At 34.4% G+C, this 24,948-nt stretch overlaps 1 protein-coding gene across 1 annotated transcript in view; it reads left to right on the top strand.

Annotated features, from left to right (window-relative positions):
- LOC115452950 overlaps window positions 1–24,733 on the top strand; it is a 36,232-nt gene extending 11,499 nt beyond the window's left edge. The window contains exons 2-7 of the mRNA XM_030181577.2: window positions 20,859–21,055; window positions 21,468–21,648; window positions 22,165–22,269; window positions 22,434–22,606; window positions 22,977–23,507; window positions 23,715–24,733. Coding sequence (XP_030037437.2) covers window positions 20,869–21,055; window positions 21,468–21,648; window positions 22,165–22,269; window positions 22,434–22,606; window positions 22,977–23,507; window positions 23,715–24,064 — 1,527 coding nt within the window. The 5' untranslated portion in view covers window positions 20,859–20,868 and the 3' untranslated portion in view covers window positions 24,065–24,733. The remainder of the gene's footprint in view (window positions 1–20,858; window positions 21,056–21,467; window positions 21,649–22,164; window positions 22,270–22,433; window positions 22,607–22,976; window positions 23,508–23,714) is intronic.
- The last annotated feature ends 215 nt before the right edge of the window (window positions 24,734–24,948 follow it).

Raw genomic sequence — 24,948 nt, 5'->3', positions numbered from 1 at the left:
TATGTTCGTTTGTACCCGAGATATAAAAATACTGAAGTACTTCTTATTTAATATTATTTTACTACTACGTCCCATTCATATATTGACATTAGTGCAAGTATGATATAATCAGGATTTAACCTGGGATGTTGTGCTGTTAACTATCACGCAGTAAGTACCTTGGATAATGACCCAAATGGTGCCATCCGTTCTGCAAAGTTACTGCATGAACTATTTTAATAAGGGCTGTGGATATATTTTTTCTTTTTTAATAAATAAATAACGTCGCAAAGCAAAGGCTCAAAACTACAAGGAACATAAAAATGGTGTAACGTTGGAATATTATGACAGAAAGACGATAAAACCTAAGATACATCATTGAGATAGCCCGGCTATATCTATGATTACAAAAAAAGATATCAAACGCTGCTTTCGATCAAAGTTACAGGTAACTCGATCGGGTTGTTCTTGAAACTATTAAACGAAGTGACTGATAAGAACATTTTAAATGGGACCATTAATCTATGACTCAAACCTAGACAATAGTTGCAAAAACTTGTCGTCAATACCGGATGTGACGACGCGTGTCGTCGCGGATGTTACGCAACTCGCGGTACTTGTCTAAATGACCAGCATACCATCCGTAATTGTACACCTATCCTCACACTACAGTTACCTGCACCATATTGTTAGGCCTTTGAAGCGGTCGTGGAAAACCGACTATTGTTTATTGCTAGTCTGTTGAGGCAGATGTTAGGAGTTATTTCAATTTGTGCTACGTAGGTCTTATTATATTCGTAGCATTCAAAATCATGTTTACTTTGTTAAATGAAAAGTCTTGCTTTATCCGTATTTTTCGATGGTCTCCCGTGTACCAGCAAAGATATTTTGTATCAAACCGTTAAAACAGGTAACGTTTCTGGGTATCAGATCTTTATTATAGTCTACAATTAAAATTTCGTGAAGATTTTTAAACTGACAAGTTTTTCTAACGGTCACTCCATTAGAGCAGGCAAAGGCACGCGGCATACAGTCTAGCAAGGAATGTCGCATTCCGACAGCACGCGGACCCTTGTGTTTTTTGTACAACAACCATCTACACTCCATTAAAACTTTTTTAACACATTCCCTAATAGCTATTAAATAATCCCATTCTGCCAGCAATGCTTGATTGATTTCAATTCAACTTCCTTGGCATATTTGAAAAAAGGGCTAACTTAATCAGATACGTGGCGAGACAAGAATTTTTTATGTTCTAATCAACGACTCTTCAACCTTTTACAATTTTAACTAGCTTTAAATGCTTAAAAGATTTTACCGAACCGCGGTTTTCTTCTAACAAGACTAACGATAAATATTCTAAACTCAATCATGAGACTGAACTTCATAGTTTAGATTGTAGATTCTGTTACTGTCGTTGATATGCATTAATTAACATCTTGGTCACTTTTGGCATTTAAATGTTACTCATATTCAAGGAGAATTATAATATATATGGTAACTCATATTTACAGTCATCGTATATCTACCTAAGTATAAAGTATTTTCTTAAATTCGTACAATGCATTCTACTTATGAATTGTATAAAGCATTGTTGCTTTATGCTGGGGCTGTCGTTTCAATTTATCTTTGTTCGTGCATCCAACAATATAAAGTAGGCCTCAGACAATCCAGTGTGCCTGTCCTTCGCTATTTTATTAGAGCCTGCGGGCCCTGCCGGGTCAAGACCGCTTGCTATCTGAGAAACGGGCACATAAGCACGAACTAAGAGAGTAGAGCTATTTTTGTTTGGAATACAGAAATTAACATTGCTGGGGAATTATGGCTAGAAATATCACATACCTATTAATTTTTTTAAACAATTATAAGCTTTACAGGCTTCGATCTAGATATTTATACTATAAGTTACGCCAACGTTTCTCTTGTTTAAATCGGAAATTCGTACTCTGACGTTGACGTGGGATTGAACACAGAACAACCTTATCTCTCTGAATACGATGCTAATAAGTCAGTCAGGTAAAATGAAAGAATCTCATTACTTAATTTTATTTCCATTTAACCCAAGTCCTATACATCATTAATCCGCAGTGGAGCCTGCAGGTCTGAGATGCAACATTATAGAAGCTGGAACAATGCGTCGAGGTTGATTGCACTTGCTTGTGAATAGCGCAAGTTCGATACACCCCGACTTACTTCCGCATCTACTATCCACAATTGAGTTGTTTTTATCTATTCACGGGTTCTGTTTATGCAAATGTAAAATGGTACGTGATACCTTGATAAGACGAGCTTTTAGGTCATTTAAGGTTCATAGAGAATTATCCTTCATTCTATAAACATTCAAAAATCTATTATAGGGTTTGAATTTAGTAATTACATTCGTCGTTTCATCGTTTTTAAAGCTGAACAAAATTTATGGGACTTGAATTAGTTTCGATTCATGCGTTACCATACATATTTATGTTTTTAATAGCAAATTACATTGCAAGTAAATTTCTATTCAATTATAAGTTTGTTTTCGTTGTATAAGCCATGTGTTTAGAGAGTGGCTAAACAGCCTCCTAGCCGGTTCGCTCTGACAGCGGCTTCGAATTATACCCGTGCGTGATCTTCGGCATAACGGCACCCACGGTTGCTCACAACGTCCTTAGTCTAGCACTAACTGTTCCTGTTATATTCTGACATTGCCTTTGTTATGGGGTTAATTGGGTAGAGATGTTGTCAAAGCGTGAGGATAGTAACAATTTGTCGACTAAGTTGATGATGTTGCCTATTTTCCCTTTAGGTTCTTAATCAATTTTGAAGATTTAAGAATGTTTGTACTAGTCGTAATTATAAATTAAGTCGCGTCATTGATTGTTGTCACTTAAGTCTTATCTTGAGTGGTAATCACCTGAATATCAAGATGTAAAACCAAATTAGATAGATTTTCATATTCAGCTTCACCATTACATACTACTTTCGCTGCTCTACTGTCCCAATTTTTTAAAACTTACCAAATGAATTGTATTCTACAAATCAGTTCACATTAGTTTCGTCTTCTATTAATGTTCCGCTAGCTTTGTCAAAATACTATGAAACACTCGTCACTTGCGCTCGCGCGTTTCTTTTTTGCAATTCATTCTCACGATCTTCACGATAGTAATCGTGTATCGTGGGTGAGCGGATTTTAACGTTTTTACTATTACTATTGTGAATAATTACTACTAGTTTTTACCCTTGGTTTATTCATGAGGGTATCAAGTTCAGGAATTGCTCCAAGAAACAGTGTTGAGCACATAGAACTGAGATACGCTATGTTTATTTGAATTTATGTCTGAGCCAGAGTAAAATCAAAACAGTGAGATTAGTTGTTAACACTCGTAGACTTGTAATAAAGCAATTGAATTAAACTTATAGACGACTATAAGAAATAATTGACAGACGTAAAGATTAAAATTAAACTATATTTCGGATTTTATCGCGGTTTTAATATTTTAGTTTTCTCCCGACATTTCAAAAATTTTACAGCCTTCGCATTAGTTTAATTTTAATGTCTAACATTTGCATAAACATAAGGAATCATTAGATGTAAAGATATAAAATTATGGTAACAAATTTCAAAATAACAATTTAAAGGCTGCTCAATACAATTTTATAATGTTAGAGTTTCTAGACCTTAAATATTAAATATTTCTCAAAAGTCACAATACACATATTTTATGTTCTACAAAGTCAGTAGAAATATGTCTGGAATTGTTAGCGAAGATTCTGGAATAACAATAAAATTGTGTAGTTTATTCTCAGTGCCTTCAGCAACGACTGAACATCATTTACTTGGTCGCTGTTTCAAGACCAATTAGCACTTGAAATAGTAGGAAAAGAACGTGATTTAAAAGAAAATGTAAAATGTTTTAAACAATATATATCACGGAGTTCATTAGACTAGATGGTAATTTATTTGTTTAGTCATAATTTAACTATGCGTGATTAGATTGTCATTCGCATGCATAGAGCGTAGAATGGTAGCAATGTTTCAGCCAAATCAATATTAATTAATTATTTGAATAACATGATAGTTTTTTCGATATCGTTTGGCACTGGTTAGGTTATGAGTAATACAAACGATGCGCATTTCCCCTTCGGAAAATATTCTGGTTTCGTGTCTGTCGAACACGATAGAATAACGGTTCAGTACCTTCCTCTCGGTCGATTACCAACAAGTACTAACGGCACATGGATTCCAAGCTAGTTTGTGAATTAACATAAATGGCTGTTCTCTCTTGTTTGTTACCAGGAAATAGTAAACAGCTGCAGCACGCGAGCGTTTGGGCGTTACCCTCGAGCTGTAAAAGTGTACCATTTACTAGAACTCCAGTTAATGCGGCAATTAACTAAATAACTTTATTTACACTGGCCCTAAAATTGTAGACTGTATAATTGCTCGAAAACCAAGTTTCCTCGGATGTCATTTAAGTTGGCTTTGTAAATGTCGCTGTATTAAATTACTGGTTGGATAGTGTAGGAAGCATCTAACTTCCTTAAGGATTTATGGAGGCGCATGTAGATAATATTGAAATAGCAATAAATTGCGGGTATACGTCACTTATTATTGGTACGGAAATATTGTGTGGGCAGCTATTCATTACTATTAACTCTGATGTAACTCCACCCTCTCGACCTCACATGAAAGGGTATTTGAACCGAACTCTATTAATATCATGACGGCCGTAGAGACGCTGCGTCTCGTACTAGTCGACTTTCCACTTGCACTGCTAGCTTAATTCAGCTAGTTATGCCACAAAAGAAAATGACAAATTTTATTACTCATTAATATTGAACATTTTATACTTCAATTAACGACATCCTGTATATTCGCTATGTGCACTAGGTCTAAGATTGTGTTTGCTAAATAAAAATACTTACCTATTACAAAAAACCTAACATTCACACTGTAAATATTAATAGCTTTTCCAAGTACGCTTTTTGCGATCGGCCTTAATTCAGTTGCCTTTATACAATGAATTCGCCGACAAACGCTCCATTATGGGCGACCACAGAGTGTGGTATCTTCGCAAAACCATAGACACATTGCAGACAGCGCTCGTTCTTTATGGCAATGTCTAACGTCTTTACACTATTACGTAACGGGTGTGTTGTGACATGGAATCAGGTTATGGTCTTATGGCCACTAGAATCTTGTAAGGAATTAGCAATTTTCCAAGAGATCTACGCAACAATGTCGGTTCCGTTTATCGTACGAAGGGTAAGAATTCAGGAAGATAGCTAACTTGGAGAACATTACCACTAATATAATTATACGTATCTTGCACTATCAAAATAATCGTATTCTACGTCTAATGGCAGTATAGGTAGTATTGGTTTCTGATTAGTAGGCTATTATGTTTAGAATTGGGTTCGAGCCCCACGTTGCGTACCACTTTGAGTTTTCTAATGATTTTCCTGTCAGTTAGGACTGAATCTTTTTCGAAGACATGTTTTGCCCCAGATTGGTGGAACGTAAGACCAGATGGAAGAGGAAGATTGAGTAAATTAAAGATATTAGTTTAACTTTATGTTTCTTTTTTATTTTTTATTTATTTATACGTATATTATAACACCATAACAGTTGAAACTAATGCGATGTTATACAGATTTAATTTTAACAATTTATTTCAATACATTTATGAGCCATTTCAGTGAATTGTGACAGTACAATTCTGACAATGAAATCTAATAAAAAATATTTATCGGTATGAATAATTATGGAACTTTTGTGTACTTTAGAAGAAAGGAGCTACAATTAAGATTCGCATTTAACGATGATGTTAACTTATTTGAACGTTGCGAAATACCGTAAGAAATTATAATGTCAAACACGTGACGCCAACCGTACCCAGTAACACAGAAACACAATAAAAAACAAGAAGACACGTTAAATAGTAACTCAGTTGTAATGTACTATTTTCGCCATTTTGTTACGTGAATGCCAAATCGAAAAATTGGCCACATTTATCAATATTTTTTGTCGAATCATAGCGGTAATTACAAATTAAAGATTTCACACCGAGTTACAGCTAAAGAAACGCCATGTACATGAAGCTATGATATAACTGTCCCGGCGGCATTGACCGTACAACAATTGGTAGTTTTGATGGGAAATGTACAACATTTAATTATTTTGTCATCTCCACTTCCTCTTCTACTAATGTTGTCGTAATTGCTGTAATCTAACACGATTATATACTTTACACCGTCAATTATCTCGTTTAATCTGCATTATTGTCTAGTGTCTAGTTTTTTGGTTTTTATAACGATGTGCATAATATGTTTAGCATCATTGGATTATTTACTCTTTATATCTTCATAATTATTGCTTCCTTCATAGTACTCTAATTACAATTTTCAAATTCTTGTAACATCACAAAGCTGTGTGCCGCACCAGATTTAGATGGTGATATTGGGCGTATTAATAAATAATATGCCCGTAACTGTTAAAACAAATACATTTTTTTACACCAAAAAATTCACGGTTGGAATATTCTTTTCACAGAATTTTATTTTGTGCCTCTAACCAAATTATCTAAAAAAACGATCACATATGTAACTATCAAAACATATTTTATTTGTTACATTTTTACATACGTCTTTCGAAACAGGAATGCCCCACGTAACAAATTAACTTTTATGACAATAAATTTCTACCTCCTTAACACACGAACCCAAATCGGAATCCTTAAAGAGAGTGAGTCACCACTACTCGGTAGCCCTTGAAACTAATTTGTATTCCCAAAGCAATTGACCGATGGATTGAGTAGTAACCTGCCATAGACGACACGGTCAGGGTCAACTAACGGTGTCGAGTGCCCTAGTTAAAGGTCCGGCGAACTTTACACAGACTTACTGTAACACCGTCCGTAACGTTTCATAATAGTGAGCGGTTCCTGATTTTGTGTTTAGCACATTGGATGGTTTGTGTTTGAGTATCTGGAGAGGATGCTTGAATGTTAAGGTTTTTGGAAAGTGGAATTTATTTTTATAGTTTAGTCTATTATATTAGTTAGTTTATTGTATTGTATTAGAGAAAGTCCGCCTAGGTAGGTAACACTGTAATGTCTATTTCTACCGCCAAGCAGCAGCGTGTAGTCATTGTAACTATTGGACATAAGACTTAACATCTCATGTCTCCGGAGGGCAAGCGCAGTGGAATACCAAACAATACTTTGTCATTCAAGGTATTGGATGCTGTTTCTACTGTTTATGTGGTCGTACCGCATCTCATCACGCAATAGCAAGCTCGTCTCGACATTCAAACCAATAAAAAAATTACAGTGTTCACGTTATGCACAGCAATGCATTGATTAATTAAGAAATATTATGAATTAAACAAATCCAGGAGCACTACCTCTTTATATTAATAGTACTATTGAAAATAATTGATCGCGTGATGAACGAATCTCGTCTCGTCTACAAAGTAAATGGTAATCAATAACTATTAAGTAATCATTACCATCGATTAGTATTAAAAAAACTCTGCCATAAATCTGTACAATCATTATCCCCAATACATACAATTTACACATTTAATTTCAGGCAAACAATCACGCAATTGTAGTTATAGTAGTTGAACAGTTCAAACACAACATTTAAACATAGCTAACAATTCGTTGCAGAAACGCAAATAAAATATTTCAATTTGGTTCTTTTGCGTATGTACTCTTAAGGTTCTGCAGGAAATACTCATTCAAAAACTGGAAAAATTGTTTAGTTGAGGGAATGTTTCTCTTGGACATTTCATCAAAATATCATTGATTTGCTTATTTCGGTCATCGAGCTAAGGTGGTGAACTATATGAGTGTAATAGATAATTCTAATTGAAGAGAGCAGTGTCACGCTGGACGCAATACTTTGTTAACAGTTCTTAGTGACCTTGCCAATGTTTTGGCTATTAATCAAAGGTTTTTGTGCAGACTTGACGTCTTACATCCAACAAGCAAAGTGAACGTCTCGTCATTCAATTAAGTTAAAAAAAATTTGTTGAGATTCGCTTACCTGCCGCCCAGTGTATAGGCAAATCGTAAACAAGGCTCTGAAGAATTGAGGCCATAGATTTATAATCTATTTTTAGTAAGCTATGTTTATTAGGTGGTCCTTTTTACAGTCTCTGTGTTTGAGGATAACAAAAGAAAAAACTTAATTTATTTTAATTATACGTTAAAAAAATTAGGTAACACTGGGAACCGCTCTCTACCGGCACCAAGAATGTTATTGTCTTTTAAATTACTTTAATTTAAAGCATTAGCTACGGAATTGGAATATAAGATTAATCTTCGAAGTTGTAATTATATTTCCTGAGAGGCCGACTTATAATTTTCATCAAGAAATCTGAATGTTTTTTCACTTTGACTAATTTAATCATTTATATGCGGTCAATCCCCGCAAGCAATTGTTTACCGATGGTACCTTTGAAGTTATATCTAAAGACACTTTCCATTGGTAGTACCAAGACACCAATTATGTTAAAGAATGTCGTACCATGTCCTCTCAGGACTAACACGGTGGTCGATAGAAACCATACAATCACGCAACAAATCGTGCTCTTATTCCGTGTCTCCCGACTTTCACCGAACTTAAGCCGAGATTCTATAGGTCACAGGCACTGGGGTCGACACGCCATGCTCATATCAATCGATGCGATATCAAACTAGACCCAATCTAAACTAATTTAGACCCTAACGAAACAAGTTATAGTTGAAATTAGCATGTGCGTACGCATAGTCGGAATGCCGGTGTACTGTTTTTGATACGTGATAAGATTAAAGAGTGGTATGAAGTAAGTTAGCGGGACGAGTGACGTTTTCGAAAAGTGAATTAACCGTATCTTGACCTGTTAATATAGACTTTATTCCAATGATTTGTCTACCGTTTTATGTTTACAAACAAATGCATTTGACCTTTCGATTGGTGATTCTTATGGCGGTCATGTAAAGAGTACGAGGCGGTTTCATTCCATAAATCAATTATTCTCATATTCTATGCTATACGAATATCGATTGCGTGAGCTTGGAAAATTTTATGGGCTGTGTAATTGAACTTTTTCTAATTAATATACTTTAATTCTACGGTCCATTTATGCTATTGGATTCTTCATAATTTTAATCTGAACGATAAAATTACCTTTATCTTGTTTAAAACAAAATATTAAGGAATGTTATTGTTCCTTTTAATGGTTTACTTTCACTGCATTACTTAGATTGGTTTGTTGCGATAATGGCAATATTAATTACATCTCAGCAATTGCTACGCATTTCTCCAAATAAGTAACAACTTATTTATGATACATCATATTAAACTTTTGTTATTAAATTTACGGCTTCCGGAACAATTTATATCAGATCATAAAATTAAATACGAATGAGTGAAAGAAATCCGATAAGAGTTGTGCTAAAAATAATCCTTCCAAATTAGGTTTTTAGAAAGTAGAGACAAATAAAAAGGCATGAGGGGTGGCGCGTACAAGTATTAGTTCTAGGACTATTTCTGATTACTATATCTTCAAAGATGTCTATCAATGGTGAAAAGTGTGCTAGATTATTATAGGTATTGATGTACATCAACATCTTTTTTATTTCGTATTTCCTGCCAGCCCGAGCTGGGTTCTTTGATTTCTTCGTTGTTTTTCTTTTATTTTAATATTGGACATAATATATACATATATAAAATGTCTTTAGTTATATAAGCGACTTTATTTGAATAATAATTAAATATTCTCACTACCTTGACTTATCATAAATGCAACTATGTTCGCCTATAATTGATGAGTAAAGCATTTTATTTTATAACAGTCGTTGGCGTAGTAGCGCTGAGGTCTCGGGTTCGAATCCCGTGTCGGGCAAGTAATATTGGGTTTATACTCCATATCAGTTAGGAGTCTGGGAGTAGCAATAAATCCACCCTCTATTACATGGGACATAAGAAAGTTGGAAAAATGCAGGTATTACACCACTGCCTATCCTTGAAAAGGGAAAAGGGCGTGATGTGTGATATACGTATGTACTATTTTATCGTCATAGTATGAGCTCTTCCTAACTGGACCATCTAATTTCAAAGAAACATTCCAACGTTACTTAGGTTTTCATTTGCATTTTAGAATTAAGTGAACGTGGGTGTAAACTATTGCATAAGTGTTAAGTTTAATAATATGTGAAAGTTTATTTACGTTCACACTCGAATGCTTTTTATAAACGTTTTTGCCTTAAGATTTGACAAATCGATTTATTGTTATAAAATTTCGATGTTTCGCTTATTCTTAGACATACTCGTGAAGGAGGAATAGATGTCGTGAACATGAAAACTGTTCAGAGAAACCCGTCTTTTAGTAAAGTTGATTTTTTACAACATCCGACGCAAAAGTGTATACGTTAGTCAGCAACGAAATTTCATCAATAGAAACAATGAGACAGTCTGATGTTACAAGAATAATTGCAGAAAAACAAGCAGAGATTCCCATTTTCAATATACTTTCAATTCTCAAGTTTTAGGAAGCCTCGAATAAATAATCATAATCAAATGCGACTTCTTAAACACTTGCTCCATCATAACCCTATTTTATATTGTACTTCTTGAATGATTATAGATTACAATTTATAGAAGCACACAGTGGGATAAACCTAAGTACGCAAGAAACCATTAGAGGTCAGTACGCTATGTTAATTAGCAGTCGACATTTCCACGGCATTATCGCACAGTTAGATAACAATCGAACAAGAGGCGCGAGAGTGAAAGCGTTCCGCCGGATTCACATGCGGGCCCGGCGGTTAGCCGTTACGTCAACTGTCGCGAGGTCACATGCTGAAACTGTACAGCCTCCAGACTCGACTGAAACGACGTTCCAATCTCAACGGGATCATCATTATCATCAGCCACATAAAGCCACTGCTGAACATAAGCCTGAAGATTTCCAGACAGACTCACTAGGATAATGGTCTTCATATTTGTCTGGAGTCTAGGTGTTGTGGGATCAAAAATTTTTCGTATAAAATATTCGGCTGTTGTCAGCTAAGGATACGAGATTTAAAAAACAGACAGAACAGCACCATGATTTCACAACTACATGTGGTCGATAGCAACAGTACAATTTTTTTATTAATCGATACCAATCCAATAGACACGTCTATAAACAAAATAATGTTCCAATTTCAAAAAACAAACCGCCTAATCAACTTTTACTCAGATATTCTTCGGAACTCGTGACCTCGAAGCCCTTCTTGCTAGAGTAACGTTATGTAATTGATGCTCATCAAGTGGTACCGGTATCTTGCGGTGCCCGTGTGAACCCACGGATATAAGTAATACGGCCAATTGCCATTTAATATTGTCGTGGAAATAATTAACGGGATTGGCTTAGTGCCAATTATTGCAACTGGCACAGCTGTCGTGGTTTACTGTAGTTTGCTCTTACCGTTTGTGCTTTCTTTTTATATTATTTATTATGTTGTCTTTGTTTTTTGTAAAATTTACAGTTTTAGAATGTCAATTAAAGAAATGACAATGTTTCAAGATTATTGTGGTGAATTTTTTTAAAATTTACTAATTCGTAAAAATTAGTACCTAAAACCAGCGAGAAACAAGCTTGATTCCGAAAGTCTAGACTTTAATAATGCTGATCTAATAATAGCATTTTATACATACCATAATTGAAGATTTAACTATTAGTCCCTTACTAGATTACAGGTAATGTTTAAACACGTTCCAGTCGTAAATTGAAAGCGTTTATCTCTGCCCTCGGGTCCATACGAGCTCCGCGGCGAGGATACAACAAATCATTAGTCCTTCCTGGTTTACTGATTTAAATGAACATTATTCCTACCGGCCATTCGTTAGAGCATCCTCAGATACAAGATAATTCAGAAAAGCTATTCCCTTTAAACGACGTTGAATTACAACATGGTTTAGAATGGGTATATTAAACATATTCCTGGAATGATAAATCGGCGCTGTAGAGATTTTATGAGACCCTTTTTATTTACTTATATTAGTGTGTTGCACTCTGTAGTGTATCTAAAGTCGATATCATGAATCTATCATCGCTTCGGAACGATTTACCGCTGTGAAGAGAAGCAGCGTAAGAAACTCCCTTAAGGCAGAATCTGTTAAAATAAAAATATAACAAAATGTCTAAGTATTAATAAATAAATTATATAATAATGTAAAACATTAACGAATAATAATAAAAATACATGAATATAGTCAAATTATAAAACGTACAATCTAAGCAATCTACAATGGTCATTCAATCTCGTAAATCATTTAACTATAATATATAAATTGGTACATTAAATTCATTCATTCATTTCATTCCAATTGGTTTATAATTAGTGTGATACCTGATAAGCGATAACATGCACATTGACATAATATTGAAACGTGCTTATGCTCGCGTATACGTCGGATACCGGAGGAAAGCTCAAGGTTTTGTAATGTATTACGCCGGCACCTCTGCCTACTCCTTTTATGATGAAAGGTGTAAGTGTTTATTATACTGATATATATGAAGTCTCAATACCTTTAAATTAACATTATTGTAATTGTTTTTTATGTTTATGCAAATATTAAATAAAACTATTTTTCGGATTTTTTCGCGGTTTTTTCTGACGTTTCATACGAAAGAAAATTTTTTGTTTAATTGTAAAATATAGGTAAATATTGTTACTATGAATTTTCGGACGACCAACACCTCAATTCTCGCCGTAATCATGAAGGCTGCAAACTCTTCGAAACGTGGAGAGAAAATTATAATATAAAAAATCATGACAAATTCCGAAATAACTTCAATTTTAACGTTATTGAATTATAATTCGCTCTACATTAAAAGTTCTCAAAGCGTCAAAGTAACTGAACTCCCAACGACCAACGCACAAACAAATTGCTGGCGACTAATATCGTTAACCTACTATGCATCGAGTTTTACACTACTTACAATCTTACGGATCAATAAATACAATTTGTAGGTCAAATAATTATATACGGTGTTTCCATATTTGTCAAAATGTGCGGTAATTTGTATCATAACTGTTTCTCTATAGTTACAGGTCTTAATCCTGTAATCCTAAATTGCACTTAAGTTTTTCCGCGATCCGTTCCATCCGCATTCCCTCAAGCTCTCATTTATATAAAATAGTGTATTTATGTGTAACGTTTGCGGCGTGTAACGGAACGCAGCTGCGAGCACGACCGACGGTAACCGCGTACCACTTGCAGGCTTAATAGCTTTACTGTAGCGTTTAACTATATTGCCAAAATAAAGGTTACTGTTTTAAGAGAACAGTGGTCTTAAAAACTACATACCATAATGTTTATGGCGCGAAATTTACAACTGTACGGGAACTTAATACGTTAGCTGTAGATAATCCGATTCAATGCTTCATTTTATCTTATTTTTTATATAGTATCAATAAAAAGAGCATTTTTGTACAACTGTTCATATTCAAATGTGTTGTACGAGTACCTGATGTTAAGGGCAACACACTGTCTATTAACTAAATAATTTTCAATTACAAAGTTCTGTAATGTTATGTCTCTGCTCTACATTCGTCAATTGTCACACTGAGATGTTAGATAAGGTTTATTATGTGTTCGGCAATTATTTATCGTTTATATTGGCTATTCTCGCATGTAAAACAATTACCATCAACAAAATTTTCTTCTAAACACAATATTTATATAAAATGTGTTATGCTGTTGGTGAACCAAAATAAGTAAATAAATATTTTCACAAGACTGAAAAATCACAGGCGGTAAAATACTTTAAGAGTTAATGTTCCGGAACAAAACCAATCTGACATTAATTGAATTTTTTGCAGATTTTATTATAAAATTTCAATTAAGCGCAATTGTAAAGGTATTTTTTGGGACTCGTACGGTACAGACAATTAACGGGAGGCGAGAAATTGTGTGATTTTAATAGGAATCTGAAACCGTTTTATTTTGCCGACCATACCCGTCGCTCTTATTGGTCGAAGAAATTTTCCAAGATCGAGGGAAGATTGTCAAAACAATAAGCAATTACTGCAGAAGTCGATGACTAATGGTCATGATGTTTGTAAAGAGAATAATACGTATTCAGCTTTTTAATTGTAAGATTAATGATGCAATGAAAATATCAATTATGGTCGTTAATCGAGACATTTATTGACTATAGAACACAATTCAATGGTAAAATAATAATTTCTAGTAACGATTGCGCTAAATAAACCATAGATATATCGAACAATGGAGTAAAACTCATCCGTTATTCGCAAGGCCAGGAAACTGATATCAACAATGGATGTGAGAATTGTGAAGCAGAGGCGGCCGTGACTCCGTCCTCGTGATGGTTATCATTAATCGAAGCAGTATAGTTACGGGTAACAATATTTTGAGTTTATTCTAATATAGGAATAATTTATTAAGACTGCCGGTAATCCCTGACACCGGCCGCTTCTAACAAATGAGTCTGGAAATGTTGTGGCTGATGATGATTATTTATTGAGCTAATACTCTGCTTGTTCAAACCTTTCTGAAACCAATTCATCAAGAAGGTAATGTAAAGATATAATTCAAGTATCATCACTCAATTTACGTTGACTAGTTAAGAAAATTGTTCTTACATTACCAAGTTAAAAAGATAAAAGCATTGTATTAATTAGCAATACATTATTTCATTCCAAATACGTCCCTGAAAGGATGTAGAAAAACCACGCCGCGCAGCACAAAAGGGGAAATTACAATTAAAGAATGGTAATGATCACAGCCATATTGATTTCTTCTAACGTGTAGAGAATAGCGACTAATTAAATCATTTTTTATTAAGATTGTTATTTAATTACCGTTGACCGTTACAGTTGCTCAGCTTTTCTACAAAAAGGGATAGTAGGTTAAGTCTAATTTAGGTTCTTTCATTTACGATTTCTTAAGCCTTTTGGTAGAAAAGCTGTAGTGCTTTGATAAATATTTTTATAATTGCCATTTCATAATGAGAAATGTATTCAGCATGTGGCCAAATTCTTTAGTTTGTGCCTGCAAAGCGTGCGATAAACCAAGTCTTTTGAGCCAAAAGGCCTAAATTAGAATTTAATTAAAATTCAAAACGAGATAACTAATTATCATAAAATAAGTCAAGAGACGCGAGCTTAAATACAAACTGCGTTACTTTATACGGTCGTTATAAAAAAGTAATGTTAAAGTAAAATGAACGTACTGTTTTTATAACGGCACGCAGAATGACAATGGTTTCGCCTAATGACAAATTTCGCGTAAACGTTTTGAGAATTTGTGTCACGATAAAGCACCGGAAACAAAATTATATGTAATAATATTTTTGTAAAACTAGGCTACTTACATTTTGGAATGGTAATGACAAGTTAGATTTGCTCGGTTAACTTTTATTTATTTTCATTTATAATTTTGTTCTTTTATATGTAAGATACTGTTGGGTAACCTAGTTTATATTATATGTTTATTTCACATAATAATTTCGTACACAAAATATTAAAAGTAAATAAGACTTTATTTCTACTATTTACACACAGTTCTCAGAACATATATTTTACTTTGTTTTTTATTTTGGCACTTCTTCACGTAGTAGTTTCCTCCTCGGCTTAGGCTTCCCCATCGACTTTTACAGCTTCCTATCTCTTGCTTTTGTCACCCAGTCTGATTCTTCTAACTTCAAGCAAAATAACTTCCCATCTCTTAACTCTTATCTCTTGTATTATTTCTTGGTATCCATTCAATTATCATTTTAACCCATTTATTATTTGCCATCCTACAGATGTGTCCTGCCCACTTCCACTTTAAAGATCGTATCACTGTTTTCAGGTTACTTATTTTTTTGCGAATACTTCTATTTTTTCTTTTTGTTTTATTCCCAACATACTTTGTTCCATTTTTGTTTGGCAAATAGCTAGTCTATTTTCAAATGCAAGTATATAAGTAAAAATGGTTGAAGTATTACACCTATCATTGTTTACCGCATAATAGTTACGGCACACCATGCAAGTCACATTGTGAGTACAGGTTTCCACAACACACAATTTCTTAAAAGTCTTGCCAAACAAAACCAATTTTCTCCACGCAGCCAAAATAAAAAACAAACAACTTTTTTGACGATTACGAAATTATTATAACACCATGAAGTGTTAGCTCAAAATCGATTACCATTCCGCCTTAGAAAACGTTATGCTCGACCGTACGAAATTAGGCGCCAATGACCTTCCATCCCGGTCAGAGACAAGAAAATTATAAAACCTATTATCTTTTGACACGTTATTACGTGGGGATTTATGTGTAAATGTATTGCTATGTGAAACTATTCGTACGTGCCGACGAAGCCGACAATGTGGCCGCTTAAGAATTTTAGTATGCCGGGATATCATTTTATCAAACAGAATTCTTAGAATATCGGAATCACAAATCAACTACACAAAATAAAGTTATAAAATTGTGGTTACAAAATAAATTACATAACAATTATTATGTGGAGAAATATGTATGCACCGACTGTATAATCATTATTGCGCACTTTTTTAAGAATTATGTACGCTCATTAGATTTGGCTCTGGATATATTTATGGTATGTCTTACATCCAATAATTCCAAATTTAAAAATTTTAAATTATTGGATGTAAAAAATACTTTTGGAAAATATGACTGCGCTCTTTTCAACAATCCATCAATTGTTCAAAGAGTGTATAATTTTATAAAATTTAATCAATTTAGACACTAGAGTGGCATTAGATTAATACGGTAAAATTGATAAAAAAACATATCTAATAATGCTTTCGCTACAATCACATGTTTTATTACACTTAGACAGCGTGTCTCTAAATTATATATTTTATTACTAATGATAAATTGGTAACTAATGCATTAACTGTAGTCAGATTATAAGATTTTTTCTTATTTTTGTATCACGGCAGACGATAAACTCGTATATGTGTATGATAAGCTCTACATATTAGCGATTAACGTTATTTTAGACCACAGTTGAATAAAGAATTAGCTTTGATATTTTAAATTTGTTAAATAAACATAGGTATATAAATATTTTTGAATTAATTACGTAAATCAATTCTATCATGCTACATATCCGCTAAAGAATTAGAGATAAGATAAAATGTCGGGCTCTCTTTTAAGACCACCTCTTTGTTGTCTACTGACCGTTATCTATTCCCTTAATGTTTGGAACATTAAGTTTTTGAGTTCAAGGTTGTAATTGAAATCAAATTTCATCATACATGAGTTAACACCACCTTCAATAATGGGCTACGAAGGTCGATGGGTAGGATCAAGTTATAATTAGTTAGTTTCTATCTCTGAGCACCTGTGAACAGGCCCTGTCGCGTTCTGTTTTGAAAGGTCTTCGTCCGTTTATTACTGAGCTGTAGCTTTATGAGATGATGGGCAAAGTGTAATAGCATGTAGTGTTTAATAATTTGTAAACGTATAATACGACTATGAATGTAACTTGCCATAGCGAATGCCACAGGGTGAACTTAAAACTCTATAATTTTTAAGTTACCCTACCTTAAATCAAACCTAGAATCATGACGAGTATCTCACTAGAATTAAATCAATGATGTCGACTCCCATATAAATTTATAGTCACATAGATAAATCATTATTTATTTGACACTTGATTTCTGTCTAATAAGGTGATTAGCCCGTTCCCAATAACATGGGACGGAACGACGGTACCGTTGAAGTAGCATCGGTGTACTCTTTGTCACTATTTACCGCTTTGGGATTCAAGCGTGACGATTTCAGGAATAATAAAGCCTACAAGGTTTTTAATCTTTTATTAAAAGATTTATAGAAGACTCAAGTTGTGGGTATCATTTGGAAACGAATAAAAAAATCTATAATTCGTATTGATTTTTGAAACTGATGAAGACTATGTTATCGGAATCTCTTGAAATACTATACACTTATCTGCACGCACCACTCTTCTCTTCGTCAAACTTTTAGTTAACCTTACAAACACGTCAACAGCACATTTATAAATTGGTATTGTAGCTCATAAAGTTAAGTTAATGCTTTCACCTCAGGTGAAAAACGTTCCCTTTTTTATTGCTTTAAATGACGAGACGAGCTTGCTGTTCGGCTGATTGTAAGCGATATGCAATAGAAATACCACCCAACACCTTGAATTATAAAGTATTGTTTGGTATTCCACTGCGCTCGCCATCCTGAGACGAGATGTTAAATATTATTATGTCCGGAACACAGCAGTGACTACACACTGCTGCTAGTGCAACCAATGTACTAACAGTGCTCGTCAGTGAACATCATGCATGTATGCATTGGTTTTAGAAAAAAACAATTAGGTAACTTCGGCTTCATAGAACATGGTTTCTCTCACTCACACCTTATTTGATGTTTTGTCACCGACTTGCGGAGATTCTGAAGTTCAGTGTGTAATATTGATTACTCTATGATGTATGTCACCTTATCATTACGTTAATCATTTTGTACTAATAAAAATCTCGAAGGAAAGTTGTGATTTATTTTTTACCTTGAAAAAATATTTCAATGGGCCAAGTTGTGTGCAAAAGTTAGTCAACACATTTATAAGTGAATTCACACGCATCTGCGCTTGTGTCCCATAGCATTTAAAGTACAGTCTCACAGACTTTTACAGTTGTAATTACATTTAAATTACTGATGATGCAACACTATTTTGCTGTTTATGTAATTGTTTTAGTTATGGATGTATGAGATGAGTCGCGTCTAGAATATAGAAAAATTTTTGGTGTGGTAATTACATCCTAAATTCTATAGGCATTAGGTTCTTCTTCTATTAGCACACTCGTGTGTATATAAACATGGAGCAAACAATATTAATTATTAACTAGCCTTGCTTTATACAAATGACTATCTATTTTATGACTACACTGTGACCATAATACTTCCAATTTCATTTTCTAATATGTTTACTAAAATGAAAACGCAATTTATCACCTCACCGTAAACATCCAATTCATTCACAAGATAAACAATCGTCTTGGTGTAATCTAAGTGGGATATCAAAAATCGCTCGCAAGGAACGAATAAACGGTACACTTCTAACAATATGCCGGTTAACAGGTTTACAGAAGTGCGAGAAAACAAGCCGTGAAATAACCATTTAGATTTTTTTCTTTCTAAGTAGCATTTATACCTATGTTTAGTGTTTGACCTATATCTTACTTGAACTTCGCTTTCATACATTTTGATTGGATATTTTTTCTAGTTTATATGTTGTTTTCATTCATGTCTTAAAGAGGTTTTATAAGCTTCGATTTGCGCGTAATTTTCTTATTAATAAAATTTTGTTTTTATCTGTATCTCTCCTTCATTGCTATTAAGGTTGAAACAAACTCCTTTTTTTTTAATTGTAAGCAAAAGAATAGTTCCATGCCATTTTCGCCGCTAACGATTGTCTCAAATTGCTTTCATATCCGCCGCTGCGACCGCGAACACTGACCGCAAACTCTTGATCAATATTACTAGATTGACTCCTTAGGAATCTAGACGGACTAGCTCAGGAGCGAACTGAGGGTCCTGGCGAGGGGCACACCCTCCATGAGAAACATAGTTCCAGAATACGTAACACCTTTCAGAAAGGCTGATAAACTTGCAGGCCCAAAGGTTGTTTGAGTTGTAGACAACTGGAAGCACCTTTTAGGAACTTCCTTTAGCCTTTGTGGAATAGGTACTAGTCATTCAAAGGTGTCAAAGGTAATTGTGCATAATATGGTATGGAGAAGCTATCCTCTAATTGAACCATATTGATGATCACACTTCACTACACAAAAAACATTTATAAATAAATATATCTAAATTTTCATTTATAAATAAATCGAAGACATACTTAGTTGCTTTAAGGACGTTATCTTACCCACCCAATTCAAAAATAGACCACAAATAGATTTCTTGATCCATTTCTGTTGTAGATTATCTTCCTATTACTCTGGTGCTTCAGTAGTCGCTGATATTAGCAATGATAAAATAAGATACCCATACATATTTTTCTCATAAACGAGTTAGTTTCCCATGAAATCTAGAATACTGACTTGTCCGACGGCATGATTAGTATGTAGATGAATGGCTTCGATATTTACCTGTGCAATAGAAAAACTAAGTAAATAAAAGTTCGTGTCCATAAAAACAGGGAGCTGGTATAATTTAAATGAGAATTCAAAGTGATTGCCCCTTAGAAAATGAAGTCGGAAAGCAGGATTGTAACATTGAGTCCATCGTAATGTGAAACAGGTAAAACTTATCAACTTGAATGTGTTCTACTATTTTATAATTTCTCGTTTTAAAAAAATTTATGACCTTTTAGTGTTATGAAATACAGATTAATATTTAATATTCTTTAGATTAATTTTCCGTATCACCTTCTGTTTCTACATTGCCTAAGAATTGAAAACATTTCGAAAATAAATGAAGTCTGAGAATATGCTTTACGGCGGTCTCGTGGACTTGCATTCCGATTTTAATGTCGTTTAACTATCGACTTTTTGCGTATGGTTTCTTGTGCTTAGGTATTGAAAACATTCCTGGAAACATGGACTGAAAGATCAAGTAACGTTAGCGAAAATTCAAGTTTCGAAATTTAGAGGAAACCCTAATGATGCCACTATTATGGACTGCAGTGCCGATCGAATATTTGTTGAGATATTGAGGCTCTCAAGCATGACAATTGGACTCTTCCACAGAACACTAGCTAAAAGCGAGCAGACTCTTAATCTATAACATTATTGTCCGTTACCACCTGCAATGAAGAATTAAGTTTTGACAATTTTTTTTACTATATTCTGCCTTCAAATATTCACATTATAAAAGTATAATAAAAGTATGTCAATTATTGTCGCCAGGTGCGCCAACATGTGGCGCGTAGTGTTGCTAGTATTCCTGGCGACTTCCAGTCATGGACAGCAGACCAGGGCTAATAGAGTGGTCAATGTATCAACAGTGTGTGATAAGGGATCCATAACGGCACATATAGAGATGGAACAGCCGTTCAAGGGATTGGTTTTCAGCAAAGATTTTTCGAGAGAGTGTCAAGCACAAGGTTTGTTTTATCAAAAAACCTTTTTTTAATAATAAGTTGTTACAATGAAAGGCTTTTGATACTCATTTATTAGAAGATGACAATAAAATAGCAGTTAATGATACAACTTGGCTACTATAATTTTCCTCGTGTCAAGATTCTGACTTTATCAATGTTTGGTGTAATGCAGGAAGTGAATAACGGTAACTCATTATAAAATTTTAAGAACTATTTTAATTAGCATACCTAAATAAATAAAATTCCAAGTTGTTCAACTCCACACGCATATGTTAATTCTTAAACAAAATTAGTTTTACCCAATAATATTAAGAATCTTGGTGCGGTTACATAAAATTTAAACACAGGCTGAAATTATTTTATTCAACATTTATTTCAATGTAAGGAATAATGGAAATTCTGACCGTCGTTTTAGGAAACCTGTTAAACAAAGTATCGCTGCAATTACCGTCGAACGCGTGTGGTGTGAGGACTTCGACCCTGAACACGACGGTAGCAGAGCCCGGCGACGACGATCCTTTGTACTACAACGTAGAGCTCATCGTGCAAATGGACAAGCACTTACAGCAATCTTCCGACCAAGAAATATTGATTAGGTATTTATTTCTTTAAGCTCACACATTCACCTCATATCAAGTAGTATTTACCTTCGAGAAATTTCAATTATATTTTCATCTCTTCTAACTACTTTAATGTCAGAAAATTCCGAACTAATTATCTATTGTTTGATTTCTGTATAAGACGAGGTTTTTACCAGAAAACAAACTTGCATACGGTATTGCATGATTTGTCTTCATAAGGCAGGGGTGGAAAATCTTTAAAAGTTTACGTGCCATAATAAAAAAAAAGCTGTTAAACGTGCCGCACAGGGCCGGCTTAAACAAACCGGCCAACTAACTAACCCAACTAACTACTAAGTATGTTTTATTGTTTGTATTCTCAATGATTATTGGCGTGTCCGAATTATATTTTCGCGTTGTTAATAAAGATACTAACAATCAACTACTTCAGAAACTGTCAGTTCCATTATAGTATTTTCTTGGCCCCAGTAGTAAGTTGAGAAAGTAGTAAAATAATATAGTCTGGTCATAATGATGTTCTTTGATTTCCAGATGCAAACTGCAACGTCGAGCTGTACGAATAAACAGCTCAGCTTTGGAAACAGTTATCAACAACAAACTTAGAGAAATGGCGGGCCAAGAAGTTAAAAGAACGAGGTATTTATTTTTCATAAAAACGAAATAACATTATTAGTTCATTAAACGTGTCTTATTACATACCTTACAACCATTAATATAAAAGATACATGATTCAATAACTTCTTTTTGTTTTAATCTGTGACTATACACAAATCCATTGCAACTGATATTGTCTTTGTCAGGACTGGACGAAACAGACAAGGGTTCGCGAGTCCCGCGGAGATGGAACAGCGCGAGATGCTGATGGAAGCGGCGAGGGCTTGGATGGAACTATCCCCCGCTGTGGCTGCCACTGAACCGGCCACAGTTGAGGTGGGACAGCCGACTAGACTGCTCATCCAATGCACACTACCAGGTTATTTCCTTGAAAACCCAATACGACCATCTAGCTTAGAAGTATCACCCTCTAAAATATCCAATGATCGTTCTTAAAAACTAAGTTTAATGCTTTCTATGAAATTTTATTGAAAATTCTCTGAAGTTCAAATATTACGTTCTGTTGGATGACAAAGATACGAATATAAAAGGACCATTAATACCTTATTCTAATCACATTATTTATAGGTTAATGGAACCTTTCACTATTTTCAAAAATGTATTTCAATGTGCAATTTTGTTGTCTAATTATGGCTAAGAAATTGGTTCTTGACATACTTTCCAATTTGAACTCTAAAGATAGCAAAATGATAATCAGATATAGAAGCATTTTACTTTCTTTTTTACAGTTGGCGTAGGCCTTCGTGTCACAAATTGTATAGCACATGACGGTCTTGGAGAAGCATCACAGAAGCTACTCGATGAAGCAGGGTGCCCTATTGACGAGACGATATTCAACCAACCCAGCATTCATTATCACAAACACAAGAGCAGTGAAATCGACTTTTCCGAACTAGAGCCGGCAGATATACAAAGAAATATTGACGAGAGCACAAGCATTAAACTCACAAAATCCGATCCAGAGTATATGTTTAAGAACGTAATGACATATCAACACGCTATCACCACTTTTGCCGCATTCAAGTTTCCAGATAGAGCGAAGCTGCATTTAACGTGTGGTATCGAATTGTGTAAAGGCCATTGCCCAGCTATCGACTGTAAAGTTTTACAGAAACCACAGCAAACTAGAGATGGATTGCTAAGAAAGGCACGCCTAGATAAAGACGCTAAAGGTGTGGTCATTGATAGGCTCGAAGTCTACAATAGTATTGAGGTTCATGCACCGAATATAGAGTTAGAAGATGAAGCTTCTATAAGAGGTAAAGAAATACAAGAATTGTTTAAAAAAACACATATTGCTTACTAACAATACTTAAGTATTAAAATCATCTGAACACGTCATATATTTAATAGTCTTTAAATATTTTGCACGACATAGCCGTTAATTATAATCTACTAATACTTGCTTACTTTACTTTAAATATTATCGTAGCGTTCCCAGCGTAAATAATTATTTTTGTTGGCAGGTTCGAGAAGAATAGAATCTGAAGAAGATGAATTCGTCCGGGGATTTTCACCTGGAGATAGAACTATTTGTCTATCTCCTGGGAAAATGGCCCTTGCATTCTGTGTGCTGGGAATCATTTTCCTGTGCGCTATTGCTGTTGCATTTATATCTTTGGTGCGAGCGAGACGACGACTAGGTCGAGAGCCTCTGCACACTTCCCTCTCCTTCTACACGGGCAGCAAGAGCATGTTCTCTTCCAGTGAAAGCTCAAGCTCTGGCCTCAGTGGAAGCAAACTCTTGTTAACAGACAGTCCTTATTTGGACCATCATTCATCCTCAAGCAATAATTGGCCTTACAGGCATTACTGATAAGAGGCCTTTTAAATCTCTATTGGCTTTTAAAGACTTAATAGGTACTCCTAAGAGATACAAGGAGTCATATTTTTTCTGTATGCATATGATGCATACTCAAAGATTCCTGCCGATAGAAAATATAGAACTATGTTCTAGATTCATTTCTTTGAGTCCTGGGGACGCCTGTTTCAAAACTCACTGGTGCTATATTTTATTCATAGGGAAAAAACTGTCTTAAAAAGCTACAGTTCCGTGGCTTTCTTCTGTTCGAATATGTAAGGCGCTCCGATTAATTAAAAATCCATTTTTACTTTTATGTGTGTTTTATATTGGTTTAAAGAGTTTGCCTATAAAGATCTGCTTTGAATATATACTATTAATTTCTCGGAGCGTCTAAAGCCTGCCTAATTCAATAGAACACGGCATTTTTGTACTTAATTTATAAACGGTGATATAATCATCATCAAATGTTATATTTTAATGAGACTGTTCTTCAATATTTCCAAAGCTTGTCCGGTTCTTTTGATTAGCGATATGCTATTTATTGTAGAATATAGATTGGGTAATATTGTTTGAGGCGGTGCTTTTGATGTAGACATGAGTAATGGATGGATAGACATAATAAAAATTATTATGTCTAGTCCTAAGATGTTTTTATTACATAGATACGTTATCCGAGCTCAATACTGGCAAGACGAAAGTAAGGTAACTGCCCGACATTCACTTAGTCAACCTCCAACCACTGTCGCGGCTAGTCGGCTTACTAACTTTTTGTATTTTTATAAATAAAATGCCTTCCTGTGTTTTTAGACGATGTACACATTATACTCCAACTGTGAATGAAAAAAACGTTTCATTTTATACGTTAGTAATAAGTATACACTCTTTAACTTATTGTT

This window comes from Manduca sexta, chromosome 11 (genome assembly GCF_014839805.1).
Source record: "Manduca sexta isolate Smith_Timp_Sample1 chromosome 11, JHU_Msex_v1.0, whole genome shotgun sequence".
In the NCBI taxonomy this organism is placed as follows: Eukaryota; Metazoa; Arthropoda; class Insecta; order Lepidoptera; family Sphingidae; genus Manduca; species Manduca sexta.
The sequence above is the reverse complement of the archived record's forward strand: the minus strand, read 5'-3'. Positions and strand labels throughout refer to the sequence as shown.